General features: G+C 39.5%; 5 protein-coding genes across 6 annotated transcripts; 3 read left to right on the forward strand and 2 right to left on the reverse strand.

Moving 5' to 3' along the window:
• The first annotated feature begins 969 nt into the window (after window positions 1-969).
• Window positions 970-4,351, forward strand: LOC110848168 (serine/threonine-protein kinase greatwall). 2 transcript variants are annotated; one of them, XM_022095310.2, is made up of 3 exons: window positions 970-1,155; window positions 1,344-1,421; window positions 1,656-4,351. In XM_022095310.2, exon 3 carries the CDS (start codon window positions 1,720-1,722, stop codon window positions 4,132-4,134), a length of 2,415 nt encoding a protein of 804 aa, XP_021951002.1. In that variant the 5' UTR covers window positions 970-1,155; window positions 1,344-1,421; window positions 1,656-1,719; the 3' UTR covers window positions 4,135-4,351. The 2 variants fall into 2 exon arrangements, with proteins under 2 accessions (XP_021951002.1, XP_021951001.1); XM_022095309.2 differs by having other exon boundaries at window positions 970-1,144.
• On the forward strand, window positions 4,172-5,145 carry LOC118432979 (coiled-coil domain-containing protein 28B-like). The gene is made up of 2 exons (XM_035851304.1): window positions 4,172-4,762; window positions 4,940-5,145. Exons 1-2 carry the CDS (start codon window positions 4,526-4,528, stop codon window positions 5,057-5,059), a joined length of 357 nt encoding a protein of 118 aa, XP_035707197.1. The 5' UTR covers window positions 4,172-4,525; the 3' UTR covers window positions 5,060-5,145.
• LOC110848167 (protein SON) lies at window positions 5,130-8,830 on the reverse strand. The gene is made up of 7 exons (XM_022095308.2): window positions 7,466-8,830; window positions 6,901-7,368; window positions 6,756-6,823; window positions 6,581-6,669; window positions 6,216-6,507; window positions 5,842-6,142; window positions 5,130-5,645 (listed from the first exon to the last, which is right to left on the reverse strand). Exons 1-7 carry the CDS (start codon window positions 8,616-8,618, stop codon window positions 5,167-5,169), a joined length of 2,850 nt encoding a protein of 949 aa, XP_021951000.1. The 5' UTR covers window positions 8,619-8,830; the 3' UTR covers window positions 5,130-5,166.
• Window positions 8,831-8,867: 37 nt separating this feature from the next.
• On the forward strand, window positions 8,868-11,136 carry LOC110848479 (centrosomal protein of 97 kDa). Its single transcript, XM_022095708.2, has 4 exons — window positions 8,868-9,058; window positions 9,136-9,645; window positions 9,712-9,806; window positions 9,908-11,136. The coding sequence occupies exons 2-4, from the start codon at window positions 9,149-9,151 to the stop codon at window positions 10,366-10,368; spliced, it is 1,053 nt and encodes a 350-aa protein (XP_021951400.1). The 5' UTR covers window positions 8,868-9,058; window positions 9,136-9,148; the 3' UTR covers window positions 10,369-11,136.
• On the reverse strand, window positions 10,905-13,832 carry LOC110848478 (probable arginine--tRNA ligase, mitochondrial). The gene is made up of 7 exons (XM_022095706.2): window positions 13,673-13,832; window positions 13,479-13,535; window positions 13,264-13,404; window positions 12,630-13,094; window positions 12,065-12,561; window positions 11,445-11,990; window positions 10,905-11,378 (listed from the first exon to the last, which is right to left on the reverse strand). The coding sequence occupies exons 3-7, from the start codon at window positions 13,330-13,332 to the stop codon at window positions 11,150-11,152; spliced, it is 1,806 nt and encodes a 601-aa protein (XP_021951398.1). The 5' UTR covers window positions 13,333-13,404; window positions 13,479-13,535; window positions 13,673-13,832; the 3' UTR covers window positions 10,905-11,149.
• Window positions 13,833-19,731: the final 5,899 nt, after the last annotated feature.

Consider the following 19,731-nt stretch of genomic DNA (forward strand, 5'->3'; position numbering starts at 1 on the left):
TTCTCCGCCCTGGGAATTTTCGCGAAGATGACTTTGCAACTTTCTTTTGCACGATTTCTGACTTGTGGTGAAAGTTTATCAATTTCTTCATCCGATGAAATTGGCAATGATGATGATGAAATTGGTGTCAAATTGGTATTGCCATGCCCAATCGGTCTTATCAAGATGGAGAAAGTAACCAAGTTAAACAAATATGTAACCAACGACGTGGCCTCTGACTGAGTTTTTTCGACGACGTCAAATTGTACCTTGAAATCTAATCAGGCACGACTAAAACCAATAAAAAGTCGGAAAGAAATGATGCTTCAAGTGGAAAATGACTTACTTACGAAAGGGATGGATAAACCCACCACAAAGTAAAATTAACCAACAGTTCATACAGTAAATTCAATTGCATCAGATTGCAAGGCAGTCGAGGAATGACGATTGCTTGGGAGGACGACGAACGAGGTCTATAATTTAATGGAATTGTGCCCCCTTCACTTATAAATAGAAGTTCTTTTGTCTTATCTATTATGCAACATGGGGAGGAAGAAAGTACATACGACATTGGTCGTCTGGAGTGGAGGGCAAATAGCAATTTCATATAGTTACATACTCAATTATATATGTCGTGCCACTCAGAAATGAAAGAAATGTCAAGTTTACTCAAGAAAGAAGAACAATTATTAATATTTTACGGCTTTTAATTTTATATGATTCTCCTAACATGGTGTTCTTGAGACAAATGAACATTAAAATGACGTAGGACTCCGTAAGCTATAATTAAACTTTAATGGATTTAGTAACACAATTTCATAAAAAAAAAACTTTCCATGAGTAAAATTCATTGTAGGAAATACCATAAAATATTATTTATGAAAAGAAATGACTAATGATGCATATGAAATTATGTGGAGAAAGCATTATCAGTTTTCTTGTTATGAAATTCATGTAAAATCTCATTTAGCCCTGCCGACTACACCTTTTGTTACTGCACATCTGCTCATGCTGCACTTTCCGTGTAAAAACTGGGACAAGTTACGACTTGTTTTTGTAAATAAGTCGTGTTCAGTCCTGATTCTATTTTTTTCAGTCCCTACGAAGTCCCTGAAGGGGTTCCTGAATCGAGGACTTGAATTCAAACGATGTAAAGGAAATCAGGGTGAGAAATCGGTTCGTCATTTCATTTTCAATCTTTATCGTTACCATTTCATTCATGACTTCTTGGTTGTCATACGGTGGAATTTTATGTAATAAACGGCCAATTATTTTTTAATCACGGCTCTAATTGAAATTGAAGTTTAAAATTGATTAGAAAATTTCTTGACTCCTGTATCTAAAAGTATTGTGCTTAAATATAGTTGTGATCTGAAATTGACCTGATGTTGACGAGGAGAGGACACTTATAATCTAATCTATACAGATTCAGGAGCAGGACGGTAAGGAATATTTGTACTGTTTTTAAAGGTGTGGCAAGGCATGAATATTTAATAATGGCTGAAATTCGCTTTCCCTTCTTCTTCGTAAGCATGATTAATAGATCTGATTGAAATCTGTTTAAAAAGTACAACCGAGTTAGTGACAATTGATCGACTAAAGCTTAAATGAATTTTTAAAATAGATAATATTTGGTTAGTAATTGTAGCCTTTTTTGTTCTCTTGATTTATTTAAGGTTTTAGTAGGACACCGCACAAACACAAACAAAGGTTAATTGTTAATAACCCATCGTCGACAAAATGAATTCTGCTTTACCGGCCCCCACTACAAATACTCTTCTCCCACCATCCCCCCAACATCTTCCGGGTATCTCCGACTTTACCATAATTAAACCCATTAGTCGTGGAGCCTTTGGAAAGGTGTTTCTCGGTCATCGAAACACCTCACCCGACACCCTCTATGCCATCAAAGCTATGCGAAAAGAAGACCTGATTATGAAGAACAGCGTCGAAAAAGTGGTGAAAGAACGGGACGCCCAAGTCCTGGCAGGATCTTCCGATCCATTCTGTGTCAAATTATTTTACTCTCTGCAAACCAAGAACTATATTTATCTGGTCATGGAGTACTGCATCGGTGGGGACTTGAAAAGTCTGCTGAACCGCATGGTTTTCTTCCCCTTGAAAATGGTGGCTTTCTACGTAGCCGAAATCGCAGTCGCGCTCGATTTTCTCCACAAGAACGGTGTCGTTCATCGCGATATCAAACCCGACAATTTACTCCTTGACGGAAGAGGTCATATTAAATTGACCGATTTTGGCCTGAGCCGAGTCGAACTGGGAAGCATGTTATCCCTCTCGCCAGGAAAAATGAGGACGTGCTTCACTCCAGGACAAATCGCGTCACTCAAAGCAAACCTTACATTTTCAAAAGTCCAGTTTGAAGCTGGGATGAATGTCGCAGAGATTACGCATAGGACACCATGTGCCTCTACGCCACGTCGACTTCGAGTTCCGTTAAGAACACTGCGGCTACAACAACCACCGACGCTGGAGCAAACACCACCACCAAAATCACAGATGACGCCGCTCGCCAAGACACCAGAGTTTGTAAAACAGACCATCTTCACGACTGGGGAATGGTCCATTATTCACACCCCGAAAGGTCCGAAGGAGAAAAGGGCACGCATTGAAGGGGATGACTCAAGTTTTATCAATTTATCATTCACTTCTTCTACTTCGGGATCGCCACCCATCCCGCTTAACAAGCTTGGCCTCGAAATTATGCACAGTTCTCCACTTCAGGAGAGAAATAGGGACGGTGCTGATGGGGCGTTGATGATACCAAATTTTGGTGGAGAATCTCCCGTTGTGGCATCGTGTGCCAATCGGGATGAGCCAAGCAGTGGAAGTGACAAAAACCTAGTGTTCTCACCGGAAGGGAATTTCGCCGATCGTTCCGACTACCATGCCAGCTTTAGTTCTAATGATAATGGTTGTTTAAACAATTCGATTGTATTCCCCTCCTCTGCGTCTGGGAATTTCTCTGTGGATTTCTCCAACTACAAACTTGACGAGGAGGGGGCCAGTGGGCATCTTTACTACAAGGATGAAAATCTTGTACCCCCAGCGATCCACTCTACTACCAATTTATTTTTACACGACCACCGATTACAGTCTTCTTCTTCCGCAGCATTAAAACCAGAATCGCTCATTAATCTTGATGCTCCCCCTCAGCTCAATGAACTTGACAAGATTGACGAGAGTCAACAAGGCGAGGAGGACGAAAGTTACCATCACCCTCGACTATATCACTCGTTGGGGGAAAGGAGTCCTGAAATTGGAAGACTTTGTCACACAGAAAAAGCATCGATAATGCGTCACTCTCATTTTCACGGCTTCCATGAGTTCCATTCTAATCATGGACGGTCGAGCCGAAACTGTAACCTGAATCTGAGTCCACCCCTCATGATGCCACAATTACTGGAGAACATTGAAATGAAACGTGACCACCAATACCACCACCATAACAATTACGCTTCTACATCTTTAACCAGTTTCACTTCAGGAAAACGAAAAAGATGGACCGAGTCGACGTCATGTGGAAAGAGCAACCTGACCTTGGCCATGACACTCTTTGAAATTAATAAGGAATGTTCTTTAAGAATGATTGGGCTATCTTCCGTGGATAAGTCACTCTCAATGGCTGCTACTGCTGCTGCGATCAACACAACCCCCGCAATCTCCGGCTCACCAAATAATTCAGTGTCAGACAAAAACATCATCGGCACACCCGACTACCTCGCTCCAGAACTGATTCTACAACAAGGAGGTGGTCATGGCGCCCCTGTCGATTTTTGGTCCCTTGGCGTCTGCTTTTACGAATTTGCCATCGGAATTCTCCCGTTCAATGATGACAGTCCCCAAGAAATTTTCAAGAATATCGTCAACCGTCGACTAGAATTTCCTGACGACATGGATCCGACGTGTCAGTCCTGCATTGAAGGCCTCCTAGAAATTGATCCCACAGAAAGGCTGAACTTGAAGACGATACAAGGCGTTAGATTCGCTCAATTATTCGAAGGCATCAAATGGGACAATTTGCATGATATGGAAGCCCCCTTCATTCCACAGCCAGATTCCCCCACGGACGTTGGCTACTTTGCACCTAGAAATCAAGAACTCAACATTGAGATTTCTGACCTATCGTCTCCCTAAGTGCCACAGATTATAAAAAAATATTGTACCTAATTTAATTATAATGATAAGCTAGTAGCATAATATAGTTCCCTTTTGTCCGTTTTTTTCTTAAGTACAAACAATTAACGCGCAGTCGATCCATTGTCACTACTTTTTTTAAACTTTGATAATTTTTATTGTAACGATATGTGTTGGATACTGACTGATTTGATAAAGTACATACATATATAGCGTAGTAGACTGCCTATTATTTGAAATTTTATTAGCTAACAGAAAATTTTGAACATATTCTACAAAATACAATGTTCATGAAATAAATGTGATTTTTTATAAAAATTAAATTAAAATCTGGTTTCAGATTGAATTAGACTATTTGAGACAATTCGTTGCACAAAAATCAGAAAAAAAGATGTCTGGAGCCCAGCAAGGCGCAGCAGCGAGTGCGGGTGACCAACAACCAGGTCACTCATTCATGTCGACATTACCGGAGATTAAGAATATGGAAAATTCCTTAATTTCACTGTTAAATTCCTTCCATGCTGGAGAACTAAGTGCGTTTGGGCAGTCAAAATTGGAAACAATGAACTTGATACGAGAAAAACAAGAGAGACTTGCACGTATGCATTTTGACATGGGATCATCCAAGGTGATTAAATATATTTATGACTTGTGCTTTCAAGTTATACTTGATCACAGATAGAATTTATTTTTGAAAATTAGTTAATGCATAGGAACATGGCAAAATTGCATTCAAATTATTAATTGTTAGATATATGTATATATCTAAATTCGCAGTATTGGCTAATATAAATATATATTTCAGCAAGGCGACGCTTCCAATAGCTGGATGTCAGAAGAAACAGATAAGCTTGTGACTGGACTTGGAGAACTGTCTGTGGAAATTGAAAAACTTCACGAGTCTGCCTCTTCATCATCATCTTAAGTAATATTTAAGATTAAGATTGAACATTGTTGTTTTTTTATAATTACGTAAGCAGAGATTAAATTCCTATATGAACTTGAACTACATTTTCGAAGGGTGAGAAATACTTATTTGGTAAGAGGAGGTGGAGGAGGGGGTGGCATCAGCAATTCAGGAGGGAGTGGGGGTTGTTGTTGTTGTTGGGGATAAAGGGGGAGTTGATGGGTCGGGGTGGATGGCACAGTTTGCAAATAGTGAGCAGGAGTAAAACGAGGCAGTCCAGTGTTGTTGTTGTTAAATCCAGCCGCGAGTGGTGGGGGTGGTGGAACAGGTTCAGGAGCCACCGTCTGCAAAGTTTCGCTAGAGGTGGCAGGTGTGGCTGTGGGGAGGAGTCCAAGACTTTGTAGACAAAAAGCTGCAGCATTCGTTTTAGCCATTTTCTTATTGTTAACTGCCACACAGGGTTGATACTCGACTCCATTTACAACAACTTTATACACAAACTGCTTCTTGTGAGCGGGACCATGTTCGAAGACCAAGTCAAAGTCTGGTGCGCCCCATTTCCGCTTAGCACATAACTCCATTAAAGCACTGATGGGGTGTTTTCCTACAAGTTTCAATGTCATTATTAGTTACTTCATTTTATAATAACTACTAAAAAAAAGTAGTATATGATTTTTAGCCCGAGTCAGGGCTTATTTAACTGTCGTTTGTAGTACGGTCAATTTGGACAAAAATTTAGGTTGTCCCTGGCCCTAAATGAAATCTACTCTGTATGTTATTTTAAAGTGTTATTTCCATACCACTGAGATCATAAACGAGCGGCATTGCAGGGCCCTTCTTCAAATCCAAAACACTTGTCAAACCTTTCTTATCAGTTTTCACTTCTAGTGCGAGTGGTTGTATATCTCCAGATTTAGTTTTGCCCAGTCCATCGCCTGGACGCCAGCCCATTTTTTGCAATAGATGTAATCCCATAGGACTCTGGACTTCTTTTGCCTTAACCAACTGATCCCTTTTTGCCCAAGCTTGAGGTCCTTGTGTAAGTTCGGATTGTGTTAGAAATTTTGGCTCGAGAGCCTTCGAGTCAGCCCACTTTTTCATCTGAGAAACAAATTAAGAAAAAAAATATGAAACATGTAAAATTAGTCTCCTGTGTCTGATCGTTTTTGTGTACCATTTGAGTCGCGTCTTCGAGTTGTTTCTTTGCATCATCACTTTTCGGATTTTCGCTAAGTTGCCTCATTGCTTTCAGTCTTATGGCTATCACATCGCTAATATCAAAATTTGGGACTTGTGGCTGCTCCAGCGAAATACTGTGCTGTGGAGGAGGAGATGCCTTTTTTTCTTTTTCTGGTTTTTCCGTACTGTTCAGTAAAGCCACAGTTGTTACTGTTTCCTCTCCTCCCGTCTGGTCTCGAACCATGGGTGAAACGGCATTGACTTTTGGACCATCCAGTGGCACAAGACTGAAAATAGAGTAAGATAATGTCATTAAACTAACGAATAAATTTTATTAAATTAGTTTACAATCAATATTACCTAGTAGAAGCAGCTTCAGCAGCTTTTTTCTTTTCTTCTTCATCTTTGTCGACAGGGTGCCATTCTAACTCTTTAATCCTGTGTTGGGTCTGGGCAGGACAAAATAATAAAAACATACATATGCGAATATTTCCATTAGAGGGGTATGCAACGCAGTAGATGATTAGCAACTTACACCACTGGACACGGGAAATGTAACTTTCAGTTTTGCACTTTCAATCGCGAGAACTTGAGGAGTTCGAACTGAATTTAATTAAAAAGAGCATTTTAGAACAGTTTTCAATAAATAATCTTTAGAATAAGTAACAATTAAGGCTTACTCGGAATGGGAACAGCATTTCGAATATTGAGAGTTATTTGGGGAAGTGGTCTATCTTTGACTTGGAATGGATGATGAAGAAAATGATCGGCATCCCCATCGTCGCCGGAATCATCGTCCGATATAGCTACCCCATTCGCATCCCTTTTCGCAATTCGTTTGCAGTAATCAGTCAATTCTTCCACACTTTTTCCGCCTGCTCGAATAGCCATGATTTGGTCACGGGAGAAAATATCAGAAGGAAGAACGCCCCTTCGCATCAGTTTGGCAGCATTCTTCCTGGCAATTTCCAACAGTTTAGCCTTGTCAATGATATCATCCGGGTGACGTCTCCTCCTTTCGCTAGATCTCGACCTGGACCTTCTCCATCTCGGAGGAGATCGCGATCTTCGTCTACTATCACGAGGACTCCGGCTTCTTTCTCTCCTGCCCCGTTCGTCATGTTGGTAATGACCATGTCTTCGATCACCTGCACAGGAAAAAAACAGTAATAAGTAAAGCAATCCGTTAATAATGTGTTAATATTTAGAATTCTCGTAATAAAAATAAAAATAAAATTGCATTACCATGATTTACGGGATTGTCATAATAGCTTCTCTCGTCAAATCCAAATCCTCGCCCATCAGATCTACGCGTAGTCTCTTTTTCGTAATAATTCCCAGCATCGTAGTCCCTCTCACTGCGTCGACTATAACTCTGTTGGGACTCATAATGATTTTGTTCTTTCTGCCACTTGGTATCTTTATAATTGTAGGAGGAGGATCTTCTACTGCTACTACTGACATGGAAATCTTCTGGTGGTGGTGGCGTAGGAGTTCTTGCAGGAGCTTGCCTAACCACTCGAGATGATGATGATTCGCTAGTATTATCTCCAGACTTTCTCCGCTTATGAGAAGAGCTACCATCTCGTGAAGTGGATGACCATTCAAGATTGTCGTGGCGTTTATCAGAGGAGGACGAATGTTTGGAACGTTTCACCTCATGACCATCCTCTTTTGGAGCCTTCTTGTGACTAGCGACAGGCGGCTCGATCCCAAGCAGCATTTTTTCTTCCATGTCCAGCTTGTAAGCTTGAGATGCGGAGATCTTTAATTTCTTACTTTTATGATGCTTCTTACCAAAAAAATCATCCGTATCCTCTAAAATTTCACCATCTTCCATATCTTGCAATGGTTGTTGTCCGCTTGCTCGTCTTATGTCGTCCTCCCTCTTCTTGCTCTTACTCTTGATAAGCTCGTCATTATTGATGACAATATCCCCAATGTTGGAGACCAACCCCTTGAATTGGCGTTTAACTTTGTGTCGATGTTTTTGAATGAGTGTGTCGACATCATCGCCATCAACGGCCCCTTGGCCCTCTTCTTCTGTACGGCGATGTTTCTTGGACACTTTTTTCCCATCCTTGTGTTGTGATTCTGATTCTCCATTCTGCTTATCTTTACCGTGGCGATGTTTATGGTGATGAGTCTTCTTGTGGGATGGTTCCTCCAATTTCTTCTCATCTTCGTCGTCACCTCCCCCACTAGAATTGTCATCTGAATCGTTCCCTTTTTTGTCCTTCTTTTTTGATTTCTTTGCCTTTTTAGACTTTTTTCTCTTTTTCGAACCACCTTTGTTGGACTCTTCAGCCTCCTCAGCTGCCTCCTCGTCGTAGGAGGTGTTGAAGGAGCTAAAGAGTTCGTTCAAGATGTCCTTGGAGGATTTATTTGTTGACGACATTTCTCAAGACGGAAGAGAAATGTCGAAAACAAACAATCAATCGTCAGGGGAGAAAAACCAAGACCTGGAGGAATGTACTGCTGCTTTGCGACCGTAGGAATCAAGGGAATACGCCAAAACGGATGAAATTTATGTTGCCAATTTTGATAAGCAATTATTATTTTCTAAATAATTGACCAAAAATGTGAGCAAAAATACATGCAAAAGTTTCGTCTTTGCCGGTGGCGAGTTTGTGCTCGTTCCACTTTTCCAAATCTCCAGCAGCAATAATAGTCAACCAACCGCAACCGCAACGAGAGTTCCGAAATAGTACCACAAATACGCAGTTTTAATTATTTAAATTGTGAACGTCACTTAAGTTGTGAATTGTAATTCGTTGTGATAATAAATATTATAAGTGTACACTTAATAGAATTCGGCAATCTCACCAATTTTTAAATGTAAGCAATACGATTTTTTTAAACTGCGTAATTTGCGATTTTATACTTAATCATACATCATAAATTTTGTTTCATAGATTTAATACGACAATGTCCACGCTTCCGGCGAACAGTACATTCCTCCCCGTTCTGGATGACCTTCTCAGCCCAGACTTTCGAACAGTTAGCCTTCCTGGACAAACTCCCCAAACTCCAGCAGAAACTCCAGTGTCTGCCACGAAAGTGACCACTTTTGTAGAGAGTCATACAGGACAGCTCACCTCCAAAGCGTCGAATTATCCAGGAGTGGTTAAAGATCAAAATGCCAGCAATTCTAGACCCTCGACGAGTAGTTGTGACCCTATGACCACATCAATCTATGTTCAGCAACATCATACCGTGAATGGAGTCGGGGTTAAGAAACAGACGGGACACCAGCGACACAAATCGCATGATAACCAGCAAAATGCAGCAGTTGCAATTCAGAAGTGGTGGAAAGTAAGGAAGGGGAGGAGGCGACATACGAGTGCCGGAGAGGGGACAGTGGATCTCAAAGCGGAACGAGCTAAACATTCCATACGACATAACAGAACTGAGGAGCATGTTCGGTTAGGACTTGAAAAAAATTATTAATAATTTTAGTTAGTTAATTAAATGGAATTATTATGATACAGATATCTGGAGATGGAGGTCCAACGCTTAAAATCCGCTCTGGTAGCTGAAAGAAAATTGCGAGGCTTACAAGTTGAAGCGATTCGATCTCTGTGGGGTTAGTACATATTTATAGCACATTGCAAAAATGTCATTTTCATTTAGTATTTTGAAATTGTTAAACTAAACTTCATGATTTATATTCTATTTATCTTTTAGGGGAAGTACAAAAGGTGTCCGCAATTTCTGGTTCGCCTGGCGCCGGAGACGTGATGACCCAATCGATGCCAAACGGATTGCCCTTAGGATATAAAAAACAGCAAGGTGGTGGTTGTATGACCATGTCCCTCCAAGGAAACTTCCTGGACAACCTTCAATTCCAAAGCCAGAATGAACTGTCGTCCTGCTCTTGCACGAAAGAAATAAAAAATCTGAAACAAAGTTTTACCACCGAAATGGCACAACTTCGCGGAATGATTGATCAACTTAGAGTTGAGGGAGGAAGTAACAGTAGCATTAATGAAGATCCCAAAGCTTCTCTCCAAAAGAGGCCTTTAACGTTAAACCTGGGTGGAAATGGGGGTGGAGGCCGTCCAAATGAAGTTGTGGAAGAAAAGAAAGAAATTAGCGGATATGCGGATCTTATGGCGACCAGTATCATCGAAGATGCGAAAGAATAAAAAATAGAAGCGACCAACATCTGGCATACTAAAGTGTGATGCATTGTTTTTGGTTTCATTTCAACTCAAAATTGCAAAGTGCATATATTCCGAAATAGTCAAGCATTCGTCTCCGTGTTAAAGGAGGCATTGTTAATTGATTGCTTTTATGTAATACGACGCTAAACGGTGTAATAGCCAAATTACTTTGTAATTGTAATTGCAGAGTGTAGTTAAATACAGCACTGCTAACAGATTATAATAGTGTGTACTAAATTAAGTATTATGTACCGCTAGCCAGTACTACACATATAGCCTTTTCAATTATAGTGCCACCAGACACAGTGCATTCGTATATAAGGCTAGATTGAAAGTTAGGCCAACGTACATGTATAACAGAAATAGACTTGCAAAAGTTGAATAGTAAAAGTTATTTGCAGTGCAATTCTGATGGCGAGGAGAACTCATAAAACTTAATTATTGAATCCTAACTTTGTTTGTTAATTTAAAACGCTTCTTAACTACAGTGAACAAGAATCTGTCAATTATTACAATTATTCATTTTTTTACACGTATTTTTTTACTTTATTTTTTGTCAAAAATATCCAAATCGGAGGAGTCACAGCTAAACTAAATCTTTCATGAATGACCACATGATAACAAACAGAACTCGAGTTTATCCTAATTTTTCAGCAACAATATCCGACCGAATATATAATTATAAATAATTGCTATTCCTGCTGCTCATGCGCTACATAATAAAACTTTATAAATATAACTTTAAATGGATATCTTGAGTTCATTAAATTTCATTCAGTGGTCTAATGCCAAGAGTATTTAGACCCACAGCTAGAATCCTTTTGGACAATAGAAATAAGGCTAATCTAGCAGCAGCAAGGTTTTCATCCGGTTCTGACATGACTTTCAACTGTTTCAATGCTTTCGAAACTTTGTCGCTTAGTTTAAATAAATAAGTTAACAATATACATGGCTCCAGTTCAGAATATGATGACCAAAAAGCGTCTTCAAAGCTAGAATATAAAATAATCATTATTATACTTCAGTCAGAAATCAAAGTACAACCATAAATTCATTACTTGACTAGTTGCATAATTAGATTCATAGCAATCGGATCCTCAATTAGTTGGTCCAGGTCAAATTTGTCGAACGATGCCAGCACACCTAATGTCCCTCTATTTTGCGCCACATTATTCTCCAGGGACACTAACCTTGCATGAGTATATTGCAAATTGACTCCAGTATCTCCTGTTGGATTTAAAGCCTCATTCCAGTCAAATGCAACATCCCGATTTCTTCTCACTTTCAAGGAATTGACAATCAGGGCAGAAATTGCCAGTTGAGTAGGAAGTTGTAAATCTTCTGTATTTCTGACATTTGGAGATTTGATTCTGTTCTCTTGCATTATGGATGAGCCCGTATTGATAACTTCGGAAAGTAGGACAAAATTACCAGACCTGGTTGATTGTCCTTCAACCTTGCCAAATGTAACGTGCCATAACTTTTTCTCCCATCCGTCTTCACTATACTTATTCTTCTGAATTTTGAGCTCTTCTAAAATTCTAAATAAGTTGATAAAATGATGGGCTTGAGTCTTATCCACCACGTAAATCATTCGGTTAAAACTGGATCAAAAAATAAATAAAAAGATTTTCAAAATTATTGCTGAATTATTAGTTTACAAATAAATTTTACTTACTCTAACGTCCTCTTTCTATCTATGGCACAAGCAATATCACGAAGTAAGTATAACGAGCTCCCATCCTTTTTAACTAACGGAATTTTTGCAGGTTTGGCGAATTTAGAATCTGCGGGCAAAACGGCATATACACATTGGTCCTCTGCTATTTCGATTATGCCCAACGTGGTCAACTCCTTCAGTGCCTCCTGAGTTAAATTGTTTTGCATGGTGAACTCAGATTCCCCTTGAATCACGTCGTACTTGACGTCCAACAATGACCAGAAGGATTTCAAATGGTTTATCGTCTTGGTTCGAATCGATTCCCAGACACGAATGCAATCCGCATCTCCCTGTTCTAACGAGGCAGATAATTTCAGGGCTGCAGAGGAAAATTCTGCATTTGTCTCCTTCTCTTGAACTGCTTGGACATAGTACCGTAGTAATTCATCAAGCGTTAATTTATCTACAGTGGACAGGACATTTTGGTTTTCTGGGAGGTACTTGGCTAGTCCAGCCTGCATAGAATATAATTTAATGAATAATACGACAAACAAGTTAAAATTTTTAATTATGACACAGGTACCTGCAAAATTCCAAACTGCGTCCCCCAATCTCCCAGAAAACAAATCGTTGTCACCTCGTGACCAGCCGCTTGACATATCCTTGCGCAAAAGTGCCCCGTGACAAGTGACCTTAAATGGCCCATATGTAAAGGTTTTGCAATATTGGGTGATCCAAATTCTACAATTACTTTATCCTTTGCCAAGTCAGGAACAGTTCTTATAAATCCAGACTTGCCATGCCAGGAATTCTTTAATATTTCGACAAGGATCGTTTTGCTATCTTCTTGGCTAAAATCCGTCTTGTGAAAAGTGTTGCGCCTATTGTCCGTTACGGTCAAGCCAGGAAATGTCATTTTGGAAGTAACTGTAGACGAACTGTCACCCATCAGTCTTATCTGACTCTTGATTCTTCCCTTATCTGAACTCATCTCCCAGGTCACACGAGCCGTACGAGTTTCCATAGATCCACCCAGCGTTTCAGCAATCTAAAATAATTATTTTTATAATAATGCGTCGCGTCATAATTTAATTTAAACTCTAATTTTACTCCATGTCTAAATTCCAGTGAAATACCCACACCATGGATGATGGGGTCAAAATTTCCACATATTCATAAAGAACGTGGGTTTAAAATCACGATAAAATTATAATTACCCAGTTTAAAAATTTATGACGCCCATGATTATGTTTCAGAAGCATTCGGGACGTGGTGGTGGGAGACATGATTATTGAGATTCCAGTGGCTGACTTAATTTCAAATTCTTTGATGGGAAGAAACGTCAAGATCGTTGCTTTCTAGTTGTGGCATAAAATCTTTAACATCAATTTAACTCAAGACACACGAACGTGAAAGTGAAAGTAAAACAGACCTAAAACCTGGCAGCTCGTTGTTCTGCATTTGGACGACTGATCTCATCCAACAATATCTAAAGGTGAAAGTGACGAAATTATTCAGGTAAGATATATTTTAAAACAGTTTTTAGGTTAAGTAATTTTTCGACAAAAAAGGTTTAATTATCATGTAGTAAATAAGACGAACACGTCTCGCACTTTCAGTAATTACCTGGATTGTTCTTGTCTTGAAAAAGTACGATACAAAACAAAACTTTTCGGAAGTCAAGTAGATCTTTTGTTTTGTATGAGAAAAGTTGAAAGTCGGCCGGTTGTCCGAAATCCAGTCTTATTCGCACGTGTTTCGTATTAGAGCGTACATATGCGGCATTTATAAAACCACCCCCACCCCCACCCAAATCCACCCCCACCCCCATCTAAATCCACCCCACCCCCATCAAATCCACCCCCACCCCCACCCTCGTGCTAGCCTAGCTACCCTTGCTACCTAGGTTCTATCTAGCCTAGCTGCCTAGCTTCTAGCTACCCTAGCTACCTAGGTTCTATCTAGCCTAGCTAGCTAGATTTGCTAGCTCAGCCTTCCAGGCTTTCCGCGTACCTAGTTGATCTAACCTAACCTGCTCGCTTCGCTCGCTAATTACGAACGATACCCCAATATGAAATAGAATCTCACTTTTCCCCAAGGTATCTCACGTTGCCCCATAAAAATTGTGGGGGTGGATGGGGGTGGGGGTGGGGGTGGATGGGGGTGGGGGTGGGGGTGGATGAGGGTGGGGGTGGGGGTGGTTTTATAAATGCCGTACCTATGTGGTGGTGGTGGATCTTGGTGTAGTCGAGTGAGTCGAGTTCTGCTCCTGGGGGAAAGTGGTGAAAGTCAGAATTTCCAAGTTTTCCCATCTCCTTTATCAGCAGACTAGTAATTGGAAATAGAACAGGACATCGGGGTTCCCAATTAATGCCTCATTTATTGCAAGTCACTGCAACAAGAAATCATGCCAATTCTACGACTCCTTATTTATTAAGGACATCATTATCATTCATACAGGACAAGCTTCATACTCGTACATACACATACAAAGGTTTTGTCCCCACTCCATCCCTGCTATTAATACATAATAAACAATGACGTAAATCAGGGCTGATCCTTCCTGAGAGAGAGAGTTCAGTTCAGAGCTGAAAAGCACTCCTGTTAAGCACGTCCAAGGTGGACAAAAATAGAAGCCCTAATATGTACAACTAACTAATGACACAACTTTTGTAATTGTATTTATTAATTGTTTTGCTTTAAAAAAGAAGGCGCCTAGTTCCAATTACTTTTCTATCTCCTATAATCACAGGTCATGATGAGGTCTTTGGTATTATTAGCTCTTTTTTTTAAAAAAAGTTCATTACTGAATTTAAGCAGCTTCCTTTCCCTTTCCCCAACTAGAAAGAAGTACAAAAAAGGACCTAAATAAGATAAAATATCCTCTCTGCGGTGCAGAAAAAAAGTGAAGAGCTCGTTATATAAGTACTCGCATCTAAACAAGTGCTTAGCTATACGACTGAAAAAAAGAGAAAGCAGAGAGGAGGATGCTACTCGAAGATGAGAGAAAGAAAGTAAATAGACCGAAATCCCGGCCGACCTTGAACTGGGATTGAGAAAATGTCAGGGAAAACGAACTGGGAAACCACCACCGGTTTCCGAGCTACCTTTTCTCTCTATTCCTACTTTCACCGTAACAACGTACCACCGTCCGTCCTCTTCTACGTAGCTGGATTTCGTGCTCGAGTTTGCTGAGTGAAATGAAATAGAAATATTCCAGATGGGCTTTTCTTTCTTCATCGCAAGTCCAACGCCGACCGGTGGGACCGGTGGAGTGAGGCAGGAAAGAAATGATGGCTCTATTCTAAAGTTTAGGAAGCAAAGTCAAGTTGAAATCAAGGGAAAGTTTTTGAAAAGAGGGAAAGTAAAGTGAAAGCAAAGGAAAGCTTGCACCGCACCGTTCTTTATTAACCAACCACTTTTGGTGTTTACTATGTACTTTGTCAAAAGCTCCTTTGACCATGTGTGTCTTGTCCTTCTTGTCCATTATGATAAAGAATAAGGGTATTTATTTTGTATTGTATAATGCTTGTAAGAGTAGGGTAAATACGATTTGTAAATATCATTCTGGAGAACAAAGTAAAGTCGTGTAGCTTGGTCGGTTGGGCTTTGGTATAATTTTATTACGGTGATGCACTCAAAATTCGTACTCGTGGCAATATATTCACACAGACTGCTAGGCTCTGATGCTGGATTTATATAAATATGTATGTACATTGTACGTATGTATGCAGTAGATGGTCAAGAGATGGACCGAGTTTTTGGCACAGACTAAAAAGCTGCAGTCCTGCTAACGGACGTGAAAATTGGTTCCAGATCGCGTCAGTTTCCACTGCATTAAGCGATCGTACGTACGTGTTAGCCAGTCCAGTAGTTAGTTAGCTGGCATTAGAGATAGGTCCCATGATGATAATTCTTTACGTAAGTATCTGCTTACCGAAGCTGTCTCTTGGTATAAATTGACGCCAAATTAACGATGAGCTAATAACTATGTATGTATGTCCCCAGTTTACGCGTAATCTGTCCACTTCTTATCATCTTCACTGGCCATAAAGCTAAATTAAAAATTAGGAAATGCATGCATATATTCATGCGTTCGATAAGAATTTGGACCTTCTGTTGATACATATCAGTCCAGGAAAACTTTGATTATGAAACGGGCAAAAAACAACAACATTGCAAATATAAATTGCGTGCAATAATATCATTCACTTTTGTTCCACATTATTCCATTACTCTTACTGTAGCTCGACTCAATCACCATTGTGACACACACTTATTTAGTCACTACTTTGTCAAATGGCCTGACATGGTCAACATTGGTGGAGAAATGAGAAAAAATGTAGTTCAGGGAACGCGCAGACCATATCACCACTTAAATGAAATTAATCAGAAAACCAGTGGTGGCTATGCCGCAGTAATAGAACATTTGTATTAATCAAGCCAGCCTGATGATGTAGCCTTGATATTGATGGTGATTTATTATTCAGTTTCACTGCCAAGCTTACTTTTCATCGTTACACACACACGACCAATTGTCCAGCCAAGTAAAAACTCAATCAGACTCGTGCCGCAGCTTAGCGTGGCCTTATGATTGACAGTTAAGGAAAGGTTAGCATTCTTTATTGTGCAAATGCTAAATTGTTTATGGGTGGATTTTCTGCAGCAAACGAGTCATTTTTTTGATAAGGATTTCCTTAAACGGGGGAACGAATTATCCCGTCTTGTCATTTACTTTATTGGAAAAGTGTTTTGTTTTTGTGAGTGAGTGAAACGGATCAGGATTTCGGTCGGCTTTTCTGCTTAGACGAGTAAGGAAGGAGGTTGCAATTTATTGCTGTATGTATTTACAACTCTCTATAAGCTATAATTTAAGAGGTGGGTCAATTGCCTCATATATATTGTGCCGTTTATATGCTAATTCAATCGAATTATGGGGACTAGGCCTGCATCTATGTACTTGCTTCTATTAGTCTGAGAGAACTGATTTACAAATAAATAGCCAGATTATAGTACTTCCCTTTAGTCTCGCTTTCCTTTTCCCCTCCGTCTACACCATGCACACTCCTCACATTCTGGAAGTCTGGGAATGAAAATCAGATTAAAATTGCATTCATGATGGTGGCAGGCAGTAAATAAGACCAAGACTGAGGAGAAAGCAGCATATAGAGCGGAATCAGGCAAATTTGACACGAGTCGGGTCCTGTTATGTGGTTCATAGTCACTTTTGGTCTTGAATCAGCCTACATATTCGCATCAGCATCATGTCATGCATGCCCTTCACTCTGGAGCATTTGCATCCTCATCCATGGTGAAATTAAATGTGGGTAGGCACATAGGGCTCGGAATGAAGGTTGGTTGGTAACTAACTACTACGTGCTATTATTTATTATTACGTATGCATGCATACCAGAGAGTCGAGTGGAGAAAACTATTAGTTAGTTAGTACGCACCACCATGAAACGAAACCCACCAACAATCAGGACAAGGACGAGACTCTACAGGAGAAAGATTCTGATTTGAATCTCTAATAGTCCATGTCCACATAATGAAGCGTTCTACATTCATTCTCAGCCTTGCATATATGTCGACTTTTTATGTACGGACGTCCATAGTCGTAGTAGGAAAATACCCGTCACTCCCATTTGTGAGCAAATCGCTCCTCTGGGTTCATTTTATTACGGACGGAACATTCCATGAGCATGTTCCCTGCAGGAAATTGTTGCTGGATGGATAGTAGTCCTAGGTCGGAGCTTATGATGATGTGCTCATAATGACGAAACTTTGTTTTCCAGCATTTCAGACATGCACGCAAGGATTTTTGCACTCTCTCAAATATTATGGGATGATTTCACGACAAAAAACGTGAGGTTACGGACTTTCTGCACATTTTTGTTTGTATGCATTATTTTATAATGTTGTATTATTAGCAGGCTATTTGTCTTGTATATCGAAATAATATACATCTGCTATGGATGGATTTGGTACAAGTTTCGTCTGGCTTGTCAGAATCAGTATGAAATTGAAATGAGAAATCGTGCGGAAAATGGGAAAAAATATAATTTGGATGAAATTGAATCACATTTTGTGTTCTTGTGTAACACATTAATGGCACGTGGTATAGTGTTTTAGATTTTGCACAGAGTTTAATAATCTGGTTGATTTAATGCCGACTGCAATTTAAAAGGGTTGATGATTGCCATTTTTGGATAAAGCCGACTTTTCTTTCTGAGAATAGTGAGTACATTTGTATTTTACAACAACAATTTGGCTCATTTGTTACAATTCTGCTTGGGAGGTGAGGTTGCGCAGAGTACACATTTTAGCGAGTTATAACCCACAATTATACTAAATATTTATTATTATTAAAGTTGAACGGCATTAAGATGTTCGTGAACGTAGTCAGTGCTGTTGTTCGTTCATTCATTAAATATCAGGTTTTCTTATGATTCTGCCAAAGTTTTGCAATAACGGCTCAGCCAAAGTATGAAAGTTTTGCGAAACTATTAAACTCTGTTTCACCTTACATGGTATTACCGCCACAGGTAAGGAACATGAGAATCCCATGTTATTTTCGTGTGGCGGTAATACCATGTAAGGTGAAACCGAGTTTAGCACAACAACACTATGCACTTCACTAGGGGATGAAATTCGGTTGCGCTGTATCCAGCAAGTCCTGGACAAAATAGTTGGTTGGTTAGTTAGTTAGTCGTCCATGAATGAATAAGACGAGATTAATTCAAGGTTAACTTTTATTCCAATTCCTATAATAATAGCAATAATAACTACGCTTTTGGCACGTTAAATTCTGAAATTGCTCATTGACAATCATGCATAAGGAGATTATTCCTTCCTGAATTCATGGAAGGGAAACCATTAGCACAAGAAATCTGTACCACATTGTTTATTGTAGAGTAGTAAATTATCCATAGAACTAATTTATGTACACTGCTTTGAGCGTTCATCTGCATAATATGCACGTAAATATGACAGGGCGTTGGTAAAGGTAAAAAAAAAGTTGAAAAAATTGTACTCTCGGTAACTGGCAGGTAAATAACTTAACGCAAAATATAAAATAATTATACATACATATCAATACGCATTCCTCGTGTGTTAATCATTGCAAAAGCAATAAACTTGAACATCATAATGACTAATGTAGGTAGGTAAGCAGGTAAATGTGTACCTATATTTAATTAAATATTTTAGAAGCAACATGATAAATAATCTCAGAGGAAGTGCAGTAGCGCATATCGCGAATTTTATTACGTGCAAGAAACATGTAGATCCTCTTAAGACGAAGGTATTTGTTTAATCGAACGATTAAACGTACATACATATCAAAATATTGCCAGATTTCAATGAAAAGTAACAACCAGATCACAAATTATCCAAGCAAGGCCGCAATACAATTTACTTTTTGCTACAGTTGCATATTAGCTTTGTTTTTGGTAGGAATACAGGAAAAAGTCACTGTAACTACACGTCGATCGTAATAGTAAAGTTAATATGAATGCGAAAAACAATATTAGCATTTTTTATGGAGATGTATTTTGAGTGGTTATATACATACGTAGCTACCATTACTCCCCACGGTGATATGGAATATGTACAGAATTTACTTTGCACCTTGGTTTGACGTTAGCTAGCTGCATGAACTTCAAAATAATTATAATCAACTTTAC

Source organism: Folsomia candida, unplaced genomic scaffold (assembly GCF_002217175.1).
Source record: "Folsomia candida strain VU population unplaced genomic scaffold, ASM221717v1 Fcan01_Sc004, whole genome shotgun sequence".
Lineage (NCBI taxonomy): Eukaryota > Metazoa > Arthropoda > Collembola > Entomobryomorpha > Isotomidae > Folsomia > Folsomia candida.

Coding starts and splice junctions, on each gene's coding strand:
- LOC110848479 (XM_022095708.2), top strand. CDS start 9,149: ATGTCCACGCTTCCGGCGAACAGTACATTCCTCCCCGTTCTGGATGAC. Junction 9,646..9,711: donor AGAACTGAGGAGCATGTTCG/GTTAGGACTTGA, acceptor ATTATGATACAG/ATATCTGGAGATGGAGGTCC. Junction 9,807..9,907: donor AGCGATTCGATCTCTGTGGG/GTTAGTACATAT, acceptor TTTATCTTTTAG/GGGAAGTACAAAAGGTGTCC.
- LOC118432979 (XM_035851304.1), top strand. CDS start 4,526: ATGTCTGGAGCCCAGCAAGGCGCAGCAGCGAGTGCGGGTGACCAACAA. Junction 4,763..4,939: donor TTGACATGGGATCATCCAAG/GTGATTAAATAT, acceptor TATATATTTCAG/CAAGGCGACGCTTCCAATAG.
- LOC110848167 (XM_022095308.2), bottom strand. CDS start 8,618: ATGTCGTCAACAAATAAATCCTCCAAGGACATCTTGAACGAACTCTTT. Junction 6,670..6,755: donor CATTTCCCGTGTCCAGTGGT/GTAAGTTGCTAA, acceptor TGTCCTGCCCAG/ACCCAACACAGGATTAAAGA. Junction 5,646..5,841: donor GCTCGTTTATGATCTCAGTG/GTATGGAAATAA, acceptor TGAAACTTGTAG/GAAAACACCCCATCAGTGCT.
- LOC110848168 (XM_022095310.2), top strand. CDS start 1,720: ATGAATTCTGCTTTACCGGCCCCCACTACAAATACTCTTCTCCCACCA.
- LOC110848478 (XM_022095706.2), bottom strand. CDS start 13,332: ATGTCTCCCACCACCACGTCCCGAATGCTTCTGAAACATAATCATGGG. Junction 12,562..12,629: donor CGCAGTTTGGAATTTTGCAG/GTACCTGTGTCA, acceptor TATTCTATGCAG/GCTGGACTAGCCAAGTACCT. Junction 11,991..12,064: donor GATAGAAAGAGGACGTTAGA/GTAAGTAAAATT, acceptor TTTTTGATCCAG/TTTTAACCGAATGATTTACG.